Source organism: Equus caballus, chromosome 3, assembly GCF_041296265.1.
Source record: "Equus caballus isolate H_3958 breed thoroughbred chromosome 3, TB-T2T, whole genome shotgun sequence".
In the NCBI taxonomy this organism is placed as follows: Eukaryota; Metazoa; Chordata; class Mammalia; order Perissodactyla; family Equidae; genus Equus; species Equus caballus.
Window position 1 is genome coordinate 104,411,491 of NC_091686.1, and position 15,719 is coordinate 104,427,209.

A 15,719-nucleotide genomic window follows, 5' to 3' on the forward strand; every position below is an offset into this window, starting at 1 on the left:
TTACTCAAGCAGACTGTCAGGTGGAATCTAAATATTTCTCCATGACATTTATATTGACATTCACTCAAAATCAAATTATTAAAGTTTATATGTGACCTTTAAAAAAAGAAGATCATCTAGGAAATTCTATATAAATTACATATTTTCTATTTATGATAAAACATTTTTATTTTAGTAGATATGAAAATGACCTAGGTAAGGACCCAAACGTCCACAATATCAGCATACGAAATGATCAGAGAATAATCATGACACTTCAAACTGATTTCAAAGCATTTAATTATTCAATACCTTAATAAAAAATTATCCTGTAAAATGCTTTCTCTGAACATCTTGGGATGGCTTAGATATGAATTTGACATCCACCTTAACGATCTGTGCCCCTCTCTCTCCTGGCTGTAGCAGATCTGATCAAAAGGAACAGTCCAAACCCTCATTCAGGGAACTCACTCTCCCATCTAATCCCACATAAGAACAAGAGTTAACCTTATCCCAAACTCAGAACATTTAATTTGATAAAAAATAAACACGGTTTAGATTTCAGACGGATTCAGTTAACAGTAGAGGTATCTCCTAAAGTATCCTGGGTTCGTTACATATTTTAATTTTTCAACTTACCTGATATAAATAATCTTCAAATACAAAATAATAATCATCATTGCTTGCTGTCAACTTCACATCCTATAATTAAAAGTAGAGAGTACTGAAAAGAACTCAAATTTGTCGATAGTACTAAAGAATAAATGCAATTTCTAGAAACAATACTGCAATGATTCTATTACTTTATATATGATTATAAACTTCTCAATTAGATTTTATCACTGCTATATATTTACTGGAATAAATTATATGACACTATTATTCGACCTAAATTTGCTAACACTTTTTTAGGTTTTATTAGTAATTCCTTACCAATTATTTTAATTTTATCTTCTTTTAATCTAATATTTAGGTGTTTTAAAGTTGGAAAAGTGATGCAATCTTAACATCCAGAAGTGACCATAACAATCTGGCCCCAAAATTACTGTTCCAGTCTCATCCTCCACCGTTCAAGTTCACAGTCTTGCCATTCCCTCATATCAAAAATCTTCCGTGCCTTTGTGATTATTCACTTGCAAATCATTGCTTATTACCCAAGAAACAAACAAAGACATTGTTTATCTTCAAGAAGTCTACCATCTTACCAGCAGGAAAACATACATAGCAGAAATATGGGAACAATTAACAAGAATTACTGCAGAAATCCATGATGATATTGCTTAGTCTACAAAATTCAATTGGGCTGTTGAGCAAAGTGGCAATTAGGGGAGGATGAAATGAGTCATGCATGACTCTGGAGGCAGTGAGTGTGCTAAGTCTGGGAAAAAACCCAAAGACACAGACTAAGAGAAAAGAAAGAGGCCAGTCTTCTAAGTCAGAAGGCAACGTGGGCAGAGGCAGAGATCATGCATTCTCAACAGGGATGATATTGCCTCTAAGGGTGGGAGACCTGGTTCATGGGAACCAAAAAATTTTAGGTATTACAATGGTTTTTGGAACTCCAAAGCTCACCCCTATCAAACAAAATCTTATCCTTTGGTATTTAATTTTTCACATTGGAGAAAAATTGATTAATTATTCTCTTTAAGGGGATAATAATGAAGAAAAGGTTGTAAAACCCTGGTGTAAACTGTCGGATCATAGTAAATGGTAGAAAACTGTAGAAGGTATGGATACAAGGCATGTTTGTGAAAAAACAAAAACAAAAACAAACAACTGGTCCAGAGAAAACCATTTAGTAATTTAGCTTAGGGAGGGTTTGATGATGTTCTGTATTTAGTATTCCTTGTTCTTTTCATTCCTTTAACCATTAAAATAATTTTTAATTTATTGTCAGTTAAAGGGAGTCAAGGGAGCCATAATGAAACTTCAAACAATGTTCTTAAATGCTCATTCCCTCAAGGGAATAATGACTTTAATAATGTTTGAAGTTACTCCAACAAGATCAGTAGAACTCAACTAACCCAAGTCAGGAACAACCAGAGAGCCTTGTCTTCCTAAAAACACTCATGTTCTGGACAGTCAGGACTGATTTTACCAAAACTCATATTCAATACTTCAGACACTAACTGTTTACCTCATTCTCACAGCAGATTTTCTTTACTAACTCAAACTGAAATTTATGTTGGCAGCAAAGAGAACTCTCATGCGGGCACTCCCTGATTTTCTGAATTTCTTCTCTTGTGAGTTTTCTCTCATTTGAATAGAAAAGAGGTTGAAGGTTTTAAAGCCCAAAAGATCTCTTATGCTGTTGCTAAAATCATCCACCGAGGAAGACCATTTGACCCAAAAGTTAATAGTAGCACCTGTGATCTAAATCTATGCAAAAGCTTTGTGAGAGTCAAAGACTTTTTATCAAAAGACTGTCCTCTTAATCCTCCTCATCTTTGCTGCCTATAGAGTATAGCAGTTAAAAGTACAGTTGTGAAGTCAGATTACCTAGGTTCAAATGTTGGCCTCAGTAAATATGTGAATTTAAACAAATTTCTTTAATCTTTCTTTATCTCAGTTCCCTTATCTGTAAAATAATAGTAATTCCTGTTTTGCTATAACACGTGTCAACATGTGGCTGGTAAGTAAAGGAATGTCAGTATAACATGGAAATTGTGTTGGTTCATATACAACTTTTCTTTAAAAAGAGGGAGCCAGAACAGCATGAGTAGAATCATAACCTTCAGCAGGAAAGGAAAAAGCCCTCAGGTTAGCTGCTGCACAGGCATAAACCCTTCTAACTGTATTTCAAGAAAATTAAAAATGAATGACTGCACTGGGGGCTCCCCCTCCAGAGAGGCACACCCCAAGTCTTGCACATGTTAGTTGCTGCAGTTTGTCTTGTGCCCACCTTACCAGCAGCCCCAGTGGCCCAGTATACCACTTCCATCTGTATTATTTTAGCATTTCTACTTTATTATTTTTGTAATCTTTTTTTTGGTGAGGTAGATTGACCCTGAGCTAACATCCATTGCCAATCCTCCTCTTTTAGCTTGAGGAAGATTGTCTCTGAGCTAACATCTGTGCCAATCTTCCTCTATTTTGTATGTGGGACACCACCACAGCATGGCTTGATGAGTGGTGTGTAGGTCCACGCCCAGGATCTGAACTCGCAGACCCCAGGCTCCGGAAGTGGAGCACACAAACTCAACTACCATGCCTCCAGGCTGGCCCCTATTTTTGTAAATTTTTAATGTATCCTGTGGGAGGAGGCTGCCTGAGCTGTCCAATTCATCTCCCAAGCTACCAATTATTGTTTTTGTTAGTATTCTGGTTACAAAGTTGCAAAAGCTACCCCAATCCAAACCTATTTTTCCCATAAGCTCTATTATTTTTAATGCATGATTTTGCAGAATCCAAGGGTTCTTTTTCCAGGAAAAAAATACATTTATCATATATGGCCTAAATGTTGATATCTGCTATTCTTAAGGTAGCTGTCAGGATCAAATGACAATCTAAGTAAAGAGTTGGGGACACTGTACGGCACATAGTAAATGCTAGTGGTGGTTGTTATTATTAACCTTGGTCACGTTTAATCCAGACAAATCTTCAGGTCCTCAACGTGTAATCTTCTCTTCTTCATTTCTGAGACCTGGAATAATATGCCCTTCTCCTCTATCTTACAAGTTCTAAATTTAAAAGCCAAGTCTTTTAAATAGCCTAATTATTAATTCAGAATCAGTCATATCCTATATCATGCTTACAGGATCTACATCTCAACTCTCAACTTGATATCAGATGCCTGAAGACAAAAACTCAATGCATCCCTATAGTAAAACTTGAGATGTGCTTACCCATATGTATAGAAACTAAAAGAAATTAAAAATATAAAATGGCATCAATACAAGAGAATAAATAAGTAGGACCTAAAGAACCATGAGATAAATAAGATAAAATATTACAGTCTGATTTTCCTTTCAGTTGCTTCTGTATTTCGTTTGTGTGGAAGACTTGAATTTATAAGGACAAGAAATGCTTATCATCCTCTTAATCAAAAAATGGGAGGACCCAGAAAAGATCATGAGGACAGCTTCAAAGGGAGAGAGGACAATATTGAATGGAAACTGCAAATTTTGAAGGTTAACCTAAAATTATTTTTCAAGGTTAATATGTACTAGCATCATACATAGTGCAGGCCCTGCATGCTGCAGATTCTCAATAACTGTTTACTGATATTAATGAAATGAAAAAACTATGTACACTTTTACTTACTTTATAAATTAGACTGTCCACCAAAAGGTCATGTTGTATCACATTGGTCTTAAGCTGCTCATAATACAAGATATCCTAGATTTAAAAGTAAAATAAACAAAAAAAATTAAAGGTCAATCACATTTATAAAGTCAGCCTCAAACTTTAATAATCGTTAATTAAGAGAATAGGGACTTTATTTTATTCACTACTACCTTCTCCATGTCTGGCCATTAGTAGGTGCTCAATAACTATACCTAATCCCACCACTTAGGATCAGATCTGGCACCTGGTGGGTATTCAATCAATGTTTGCTAAATTGATTATAATTTAACTTTAATAGCAAACACAGTATTTATTGAGTAATTATTAGGTGCCAGGAACTGTTTTACCCACTACACATGAGTTAGCTCATTTAATCCCATACCAACAAAATAAAATAGCTCAGTGATTATTATTCTCATTTATACTTGAGATACTGAGGCCCAGAGCAAAAAGTAACTTGCTGTCCAAAGCCAGAAAGGTAGTAAGATTTGATCTCAGGAAACCTGGGCCCAGAACCTATACAAAAACCCAGAAGGACTACTCTATACTGCCTTTCTAATACATAAATTGTTATAAAATAAAAAGTTTAAACATATTAAATCACCCTTGGTAATAAAAGCAATCATATAGCATATGAAAGAAGTCAGGTTTTTTAATATTAGAATACGGTCCCATAATACTAGAAAATCTGATTAACTCTACAGCAATAAGATTAGGCTAATATTTTAATTTAATAGAGAATAAGAAATTGAAGAAAGAAGAGAAGATGAAAAGGAAGAAAAAGGGAGAAAAGGAAAAAGAGGGAAGGAGGAAGGGAAGGAAAGAGCGAGGAGGGACTTGAGACTGTCACAAAGTTAAGCATCAGATTGATAGTTGGTCAGGGCATTCATAATAAAGGTAAAAAAAATGAAAGTAAGGATCAAGTGAGTAGGTTGGTAGCGACTGTCTTAAAGAGAGACGGAAACATCATCTTATTGCTCTAGCTGACCTCTGTGTTCCTCCGAATCCCTCCATTCACCTCTCAGACACTTCAGCCCTGGTTTCTGCCCATATCCAAACACTGCTTGGCTCCATTAGCACCCATCAATCTGTATGATTTTTTCTGAAGACATTCCCTCAAACAAGCAAGAGTTGTGGAATGGAGTTGTCTGGGACAAAGAAGAATATCTGTTGCATGCAGCTGCCATGGCAGGATGGTGTCCCACCATATGTTTCCTGAAATGTGATTTCTTAATCTTGAAAAATGCTTAATACACAGTTCTCTTTGCCTAAAGATACTCAAGGGATTTACTGCCTATTTTTAGTCATTTTAATTTTAATAAAAAGCCTTATTTTGTTCTCATTCATGATGCTTTCATTTCTTAACTAAAGCAAAATTACTTTACTATTTTATTTACTTTCTATTGTATCTATTGAATCCATCTTTCTGGCTAGAATAAAAGAAAATTCTTAAAGGCAGGAACAGCACCTAATTCAATGCCAACCCTTGACAACTGGCAAAGGGCCTAGTATTGTATTTTAATGTTTTCTAGTGAAGAGAGTAGAAAAGCTAAAGACTTTACAGTTATATCTCTTTTTAAAAATAAAGATTAAAATTATAAACTGATATATTACCATTAAAATAAGTGAAATAATCTAAAGTTAGTCAAAGGAAAAGTTACTAATCTTTTCTTCTTCCATCCTACCTTCCTGAAGAAACTAATATTATTTGTACTGCATTTGTAACATTATTTGTAATTTTTCTTCTTCTATACCTTTCTACATGCCTATACAAATGTACAATCATATAAAACCCCTAATCATCATAGGGGTTTTTGTTGTTGTTTTTTTAACATAAAATGGAATCATACCAAACTCATTATTCAGCTTTTCTAACCTAGTGATTTATCACAGTCACCTCTCTATTTTAACAAATATACATCTATCTCCTTCTTTTTAGTAGCTACATACACTTTAATATTTTTAAAGCTGTGCTGTAGATGTATAATTTATTTAATCATTTCCCCTATAGGTAGACACTTAGGTTGTTTCAGTCGTTTGTCACCACAAATAATACTGCAATAAATATCCCTATGCACATATGCTTTATATCTATGGAATAAATTGGCAAAGGCAGGATTGCAGGCTGAAGGCTATATATAGCTATAGTTGGACTACAGATTGCCTGACTACTTTCCAAAAAAGTATCAATTCAAATTCCCACCAACACATGTTTACCCATATCTTCACCTCTTTTAACTTTCTTATGGATGAAAAATGGTATCTTATTGTTGTGTTAATTTGCACTTTCCCAAATAACAATGAAGTTGAACATCTTTTCGTATATTTACGGGCCATTGGAATTTCCACTTTAATGATTTGCCTTTCACAACATTTACCTATTTTCTATTAGATTATATTTATTTTATTAATTTGTCAGACTATTTATAATGAGGATTAACTCTTTTTCATTTGTGTTGCAAATACTTTTTCTTCAAAATAATATGTGGTGTTTGATTTTTGTTTATGGTACACATGGACAAATTCTTAAAAATTCCATATGGCTTTGGGTTTCCTTGCTTGCCTTAAGCAAGGTGCTCCTACCACATGTTTATATAAATATTTTCCTATTTTTCTAATTGCTATTTTTGAATTTAAACATTTATAATCTACCTGGAATTTATTTTTATATATAGTAAACAAAACGTCTGTTTTCTTTCAGAAGAATGGTTAATTATCAGCATCATTTATTAAATAAATCATGCATTTTCATTTGAAATAAAACTTCAACTCTTTATCAGAAATGAACAGATGTAGCAGGCAGAAAATCAATAGGGGTAAAGTTGAACTCAACAACACCATCAATCAACTGGATATAATGGATATCTATACACTACTTCATCCAGTGACAGCAGAATGCATATGCTTCTCAAGTTCACATGGAACATTCACCAAGACAGACCACATTCTGGGTCATAAAACACAAACCTCAACAAATTTAAAAGAATAAAAATCATAGAATGTCTGCTCTTAGAGCACAATGCAATTAAAATAGAAATCAATAACAAAAAGATAACTGGAAAATCTCCAAATACATGGAGATAAACACACACTTCTAAATAATGCATGGGTCAGAGAATAAATCTCAAGAGAAATTTCAAAATAGTTTAAACTACATGGAAATGAAAATGTAACATCAAAATCTGTGGGATGCAGTCAAAGCAGTACTTAGAGGGACATTTATAGCATTGAAGACATATATTAGAACACAAGAAAGATCTAAAATCAATAATCTAAGTTTCCACCTTAGGAAACTAGAAAAAGAAGAGCAAATTAAATCCAAAGTAAGTAGAAGAAAAGAAATGATAAGAATTAGAACATAAATAAATAAAACTGAAAACAGGAAATCAGCAGAGAAAAATTATCAAAACCAAAAGCTGGTTCTTTGAAAAGATCAATAAAACTGATAAGCCTCTAGCCAGGCTAACTGAGAAAAAAAAGAGAGAGGACACAAATTACTAATATCAGAAATGAAAGAGGGGACATTACTCCAGATTCTGTAAACATTAAAAAGGGCAATAAAGGAATACTATGAACAACTCTATGCCCACAAATTTGATAACCTAGATGAAATGGACCGATTACTTGAATAACTCAATTTGCCAAAATTCATGTAAGGAGAAACAGGCAATCTGAATAGGCCTATATCTATTAAAGTAATTGATTCAGTAATTAATAACTTTCAAAAACAGGCAAAACCAGGTTTAGAAGGTTCACTGGTGAATTCTACCAAACATTTAAAAAAGAAATTCTACAATCCTCTACAATCTCTTTCAGAGGACAGAAGCAGATGGAATATTCCATAACTCATTCTATGGGGCCAGCATTACCCTAATACCAAAGTCAGTTAAAGACATTAGAAGAAAAGAAAACTCTTTTGAAATATCTCTCATAAACATAAACACAAAAATCCTCAACAAAATATTAGCAAAATCTAATCCAATAATGCATAAGAAGAATTATACACCACGACCAAGTGGGATTTATCCCAGGTCTGCCAGCTTGGATCAACATTTGAAAATCAACATAATCTATCACACCAACAGGCTAAAAAAGAAAAACCACATGATCATACCAATAGATACAGAGAAAACACATTTGATAAAATCCAAAATCCATTCACAATAAAAACTCTCAGTAAACTAGGAATGGGGGTAACTTCCTCAACTTGATAAAAAATATCTACAAAAACTTACAGCCAACATCACACTTAACGCCGAGAAACTCAAAGCTTTCCCCCTAAAATCAGGTACAGGGCAAGCACGTCCCCTCTCACCACTCCTTTTCAACATCATACTGGAACTTCTAGGTAATGCAATAAGACAAGAAAAGGAAATAAAAGGTAGACAGATTGAAAAGAAAGAAATAAAACTGTCTTTGTTGTCAAATGACATGATTGTCTATGTAGAAAATCCAAAAGATCTGACTGAAAACTCTTGTAACTAATAAGCAATTATAGCAAAGTTGTAAGATATAAGGTTAATATACAAAAGTCAATCACTTTCCTATATACTAGCAATGAACAAGTGGACTTTGAAATTAAAAACACGATATCATTAACATTAGCACCCAAAGAAATAATTTCAACTTAGGTATAAACCTAAAAAAAATGTACAAGATGTATATGAGGAAAATCACAAAATTCTGATGAACGAAATCAAAGAAGAACTAAATAAATGGAGAGATATTCCATCTTAATAGATAGGAAGACGATACTGTCAAGATGTGCATTCTTCTGAACTTGATCCATAGATTCAGTGCAATCCCAATCAAAATCCCAGCAAGTTAATTTGTAGGTATCAACAAACTGATTCTAAAGTTTATATGAAAAGACAAAAGACCCAAATAGCCAACACAATATTGAAGAACAAAGTCAGAGAACTGACACTACTCCACTTCAAGACTTACTACAAAACTACACTAATCAAGACAGTGTGATATTGGCAAAAGAACAGACAAATAAATCAATGGAACAGAACAGAGAGTCCAGAAATAGACCCACATAAATAAAGTCAACTGATTTCTGACAAAGGAGCAAAGGCCATATAAGGGAACAGACAGTCTTTTCAACAAATGATGCTGAAACAACTGGACATCCACATGCAAAAAAATTAATCTAGACACAGATCTTACACCCTTCACAAAAATTAACTCAAAATGGATCACAGGCTTAAACATAAAACGCAAAACTATAAAGCTCCTAGAAGATAACATAGGAGAAAACCTAGATGATCTTAGATCTGGTGATGCCTTTTTAGATATAATACCAAAAACATGACCCATGAAAGAAATAATGGATAAGCTGGCTTCATTAAAATTTAAAACTTGTGCTCTGCAAAAGACAATGTGAAGAGAATGAGAAGACAAGCCACAGACTAGGAGAAAATACTTGCAAAAGACATGTGATAAAGAACCGTTATCCAAACTATAGGACAGATGGTGTCAAGATGGCAGCATAGGTGGACTCTGAACTCGCTTCCTCCCACAGACACAACAAAGTTACAACTACTCGAACAATTAACCCTGAGAGAGAACTGAAAACTGGATAGAAAGAATACCTACGACAAGGGACAGTGCTGACTCAGGTGAAAAATGCACAAATTCCTTTCTGGAGAGAAAAAAGCCACCTTCGAGCTGTGGTGTCTCACAGCTGGGCAGGAACAATCTCAAAGTGCGAACTCTTCCCTGGAGGAGTGGAGGATCTGGGCAGAGAAGCATTACCACAATAAGCAGCTTTTGGATTCAGCACAACTGAGACAACTGTCATAATATCTGTCTCTGCCAGCTATTAACTACAACGGGGTTTACCCCCCAGAAAAGCTATCAGGCATAAGGGGAAAAAAAGCCTGCTCTGAAAGGGCCCATGTACAAGTTCACCCATTTCTGAAATCAACCTAAAATCACCAGAAAGAAAGGTGCACCATCCTTTGGTGAAAAGAGACTCACTTGATAAGCTCTGGGTGCATCTGGGTGAGAAGTGAAAGCTCTCCTGGGACTGAGACATTGGCAGCAGCCATTATTGTGACCTAGTACAGGCATGCTGACCCAGATGCTGGCAGACACCATTGGAGTTCTGCATTTGGTCTGTTAGCCAGGGGTCTGCCCCACCCACTAGAGCACCAATTTAATCCAGCTTAGCCAGGGCAGGCAGCCCGCTCTAGGGACTGACCCTACCCAACAGCAAGCCCTTGGGCAACTTGTGGGCCTGCACAGGCAGGGAGCCTGGAACTTTGGCAGCCAAGCTAGTGGGTCCACCTCTGCAGAGCAAGGCATGTCCAAGTGGCAGGCCTGCGTTGGTGGAGTGTGTGGAGCCTCTTCAGTATGGTGACTGGGTCTGCTTCAGTGGGTGGGGGCACACGCCCAGGGCAGGACTATGTTGACAGGGTGTGTGGCCCAGTGGGCAGTGGGGCTTGTCAGCTGCAGATCTGTGCTTCTCAAACAGCCACATAGAGCATTGGCCCCACCTTACAAAGCCTGAAACAATTGGGTGCTCCCATGCCTGGGGCCGGCCCTACTCAGCTGCAATCCTGAGAGAGCTGGCAACAGCGTGGCAGGCCTGAGGCCTACAGCAATTCTAAGCCCCTGAGCCTAGCAACTAGCCACGCTGGGGAACTACTCACTTAACAGAAAAACGGCAACAATAATGTGTTATTAGACCTTGCAGCTAACTGTGCTGGGGCTTCCCATGCCTGATAAAGTGTCTGAAGGTCCATAGCAGCCAAACACAGCTGAACATTACAACCAGCCAGACCGGGGGACAGCCTAGCCTTTCTGGGCACCTGCAGCATAAACAACCCTGCCACAACAGAAGGGAATGCAGCCCATTTGGAACTGGTGATTAGAGGGAAACATACTACTGGGCCTCATAAGGCATCTCTTAGATAAGGCCACCTCTCCAAGATCAGGAGACACAGCTGACCTACCTAATACATAGATATAAGCAGGGAGAAAGAGGCAAAATGAAGAGACAAAGGAATATTTTCCAAGTAGGGGAACAGGACAAAACCCCAGAAAAAGAACCAAACAAAACAGAGATGAACAATCTACCTGACAAGGAGTACAACCTAATAGTCACAAGGATGCTCACTGAGCTTAGGAGAAGAATGGATGAACTCAGTGAGAACTTCCACAAAGAACTGGAAAATATAAGAAAGAACCAATCAGAAATGAAGAATTGAAGAATACAATACTGGAAATGAAAAATTCACTAGAGGGAATCAATAGCAGAGTAGATGATACACAAGAACGGATTAGCAAGCTGGACGAAAGACTAGTGTAAATCCCCCAAGCTGAACAGATAAAAGAGAAAAGAATTTAAAAGAATAAGGAGAGTCTAAGGGACCTCTGGGCCAACATCAAGCACACTAACATCTGAATTATAGGTGTCCCAGAAGGAGAAGAGAGAGAGAAAGGGGCAGAGAATCTATCTGAAGAAATAACAGCTGAAAACTTTCCTGACCTATGGAAGGAAACAGACATCCAGGTACAGGAAGCACAAAGAGCACCAAGCAAGATAAACCCAAAGAGGTCCACACCAAGACACATTATAATTAAAATGTCAAGAATTAAAGATAAAGAAAGAATCCTAAAAGATGCAAGAGAAAGGCAACAAGTTACATACAAAAGAAACCCCATAAGGCAATCAGCTGATTTCTCAGCAGAAACCTTACAGGCTAGCAGGGAATGGCATGATATATTTAAGGTGCTGAAAGGAAAAAACCCAGAGCCAAGAATACTCTACCCAGCAAGGTTATCATTCAGAATGTAAGGAGAAAAAAAGTTTCTCAGACAAGCAAAAACTAAAGGAGTTTATCGCCAAGAAACTAACCACACAAGAAATGTTAACAGGACTTATTTAAGTGGAAAAGAGAAGACCAAAAATAGGAATAAGAAAATTGTATTTAAAAAAAGAGCAATAAAATCACTGGTAAAGGCAAATATCCAGTACAGGTAGCAGATCAACCACCTATGAAACCACTATGAAGGCCAAAAGACAAAAATACTAGTTTATTTCCATGATAAGAGGGTAATGGATACACACAGACAAAAAATGAGGTTAGAAATGATATCAAAAACATAAAATGTGCAAGGAGGGGAGTAAAAAAGTAGAGCTGTTAGCAAGAGGTCAAACTAAAGAGACTATCAACTTAATATAGATTGCTACATGTGTAGGTTATTATACATGGACTTCATGATAATCATGAACCAGCAACCTATAACAAATACACAAAAAATTAAGAGAAAGGAACTCAAACATAATACTAAAGAAAGCCATCAAACCACCAGGAAAGAGAGCAAGAGAAGAAGAAACGAACAAAGAAGAACTACTAAAATGCCCAGAAAAACAGTAACCAAATGTCAACAATAAGTATATACTTATCAATAGCTACTTTAAATGTCAATGGAATAAATGATCCACTTGAAAGGCACAGGGTGGCTGACTGGATTAAAAAAACGAGACCCATACATATGCTGCATACAAGAGACACACATCAGACCTAAAGACATTCACAAACTGAAAGTGAAGGAATGGAAAAAGTTACTCTATGTAAATGGCAATGAAAAGAAAGCTGGGGTAGCAATACTTATATCAGACAAAATAGACTTTAAAACAAAAATTGTAACAAGACACAAAGAATGATACATAATGATAAAGGAAACAACCTAACAAGAGGCTATAACACTGGTAAATATCTATGCACCCAACATAGGAGCACCTACATATATAAGGAAAATATTAACAGACATAAAAGAAGAAATAGACACAATACAATAATAGTAGGAGGCTTTAACATCTACTTACACCAATGGACAGATCATACAATCAGAAAAGTAATAAGGAAACATTGGCCTTAAATGACACATTAGACCATATGGACTTACTAGATATATACAGAACACTCCATCCAAAAACTGCAGAATATGTACCCTTTTCAAATGCATGTGGAACAAGCTCCAGGACAGATCACATATTAGGCCACAAAACAAGTCTCAATAAACTTAAGAAGAATGAAATAGTACCAAGCATCTTTTCTGACCACAACAGAATGAAACTAGAAATCAACTACAAGAAGAAAATCAGAAAAGCCACAAATAAGTGGATGTTACAAGAAGAAAATCAGAAAAGCCACAAATAAGTGGATGTTACACAAAATGCTACTGAACAACTATTGGGTGAATGAAGAAATCAAAGGAGAAATCAAAAAATAACTGGAGACAAATGAAAATGAAAATATCACATGCCGAAATTTATGAGGTACAGCAAAAGTGGTTCTAAGAGGAAGGTTTATAGCAATACAGACCTACGTCAACAAACAAGGAAAATCTCAAATAAACGATCTAACAGTGCACCTACTGGAACCAGAAAAAGAAGAACGCACAACACCCAAAATCAGTAGAAGGAAGGAAATAATAAAAATCAGAGAAGAAATAAATGAAATAGGGACTTAAAAAACAGAAAAAACATCAATGACACTAAGAGCTGGTTCTTCAAAAAGACAAACAAAATTGACAAAGCTTTAACTAGACTCACCAAGAAAAAAAAGAGAAAAGGCTCAAATAAATAAAATCAGAAATGAAAGAGGAGAAAGTACAACAGAAACCTCAGAAATACAAAAGATCATAAGAGAATACTACAAAAAGCTATATGCCAACTAACTGGATAATCTGGAAGAAATAGATAAATTCGTAGAATCCTACAACCTTCTGAAACTGAATCAAGAAGAAATGGAGAATCTGAATAGACCAATGGCCAGTAAGGAGATGGAAACAGTAAACAAAAACCTTCTAAAAAACAAAAGTCCAGGACCACATGGCTACCCTGGTCAATTCTACCAAACATTCAAAGAAGACTTAATATCTATCCTTCTCAAACTCTTCCAAAAATTGAAGAGGATGGGAAGCTTCCTAATGCATTCTATGAAGTCAATATTACCCTGATACCAAAACCAGACAAGGACAAAACAAAAAAAGAAAATTACAGTCCAATATCACTGATGAATATCGATGCAAAAATGCTTAAGAAAATACTAGCAAATCAAATACAATAATACATTAAAAAGATCATAGACCATCATCAAGTGGGATTTATTCCAGGAATGCAGGGATGGTTCAACATACGCAAATTAATCAATCTGATACACCACATTAACAAAATGAAGAATAAAAATCACATGATCATCTCAATAGACACAGAGAAAGCATTTGACAAGATGCAGCATCCACTTATTATAAAAACTCTGAATACAGAAGGACAGTACCTCAATATAATAAAGCTCATGTATGACAAACCCACAGCTAACGTCATGCTCAATGGAGAAAACTGAAAGCTATTCCCCTAAGAACAGGAACTTGACAAGTATGCCCACTTTCACCACTCTTATTTAACATACTATTGGAAGTCCTAACCAGAGCAATCAGGCAAAAAAAGAAGTAAAAGGGATCCAAATTGGAAAGGAAGAAGTGAAACTGTCACTATCTGCAGATGACATGATTTTATACCTAGAAAATCCCAAATAATCCACCAAAAAACTTTTAGAAATAATGAATGAATATGGTAAAGTTGCAGGATACAAAATCAACATACATAAGTCAGTTGCATTTCTATACCTTAACAACAAAGTAAAAGAAAGACAAATTGAGAATGCAATCCCATTTACAATTGCAACAAAAAGAATAAAATACCTAGGAATAAATTTAACCTAAGAGGTGAAAGATCTGTACACTGAAAACTATAAAAGATTGTTGAAAGAACTAGAAGAAGACACAAAGAAATGGAAAAATATTCTGTGCTCTGTATTGGAAGAATTAACACAGTTAAAATGTCCATACTTCCTAAAGCAATCTACGGATTCAATGCAATCCCTATAAAAAAATCCAATGATATTTTTCACAGAAATAGAACAAAGAATCCTCAAATTTATATGGAACAACAAAAGACTCTGAATAATTAAAGAAATTCTGAGAAAAAAGAACAAAGCTGGAGGTATCACACTCCCTGACTTCAAAATATACTATGAAGCTATAGTAATCAAAACAGCATGGTACTGGCACAAAAACAGACAAACAGATCAATGGAACAGAATCAAGAGCCCAGAAATAAACCCGCACATATATGGACAACTAATTTTCAACAAGGGAGCCAAGAACATACAATGGAGAAAAGAAAGTCTCTTCACTAAATGGTTTTAGGAACACTCGACAGCCATGCAAAAGAATGAAAGTAGACCATTATCCTACACCATACACAAAAATTAACTCAAAATAGATTAAGGACTTGAATGTAAGATCTGAAACCATGAAACTTCTAGAAGAAAACATAGGCAGTACACTCTTCAATATCGGTCTTAACAGCAAATTTTCAAGTACCATGTCTCACTGGCAAGGGAGGCAATAGAAAAAATAAACAAATGGGA

At 35.7% G+C, this 15,719-nt stretch overlaps 1 protein-coding gene across 7 annotated transcripts in view; it reads right to left on the bottom strand.

The window, feature by feature from the left end:
• The window catches only part of TBC1D19 (TBC1 domain family member 19), a 140,786-nt gene that overhangs the window by 52,654 nt on the left and 72,413 nt on the right, over positions 1–15,719 (bottom strand). For all 7 annotated transcript variants that reach the window (XM_023638269.2, XM_001917550.6, XM_023638270.2 and 4 more), the window contains 2 exons: positions 4,243–4,317; positions 619–681 (listed from right to left, as the gene is read on the bottom strand). In XM_023638269.2, coding sequence (XP_023494037.1) covers positions 619–681; positions 4,243–4,317 — 138 coding nt within the window. The remainder of the gene's footprint in view (positions 1–618; positions 682–4,242; positions 4,318–15,719) is intronic.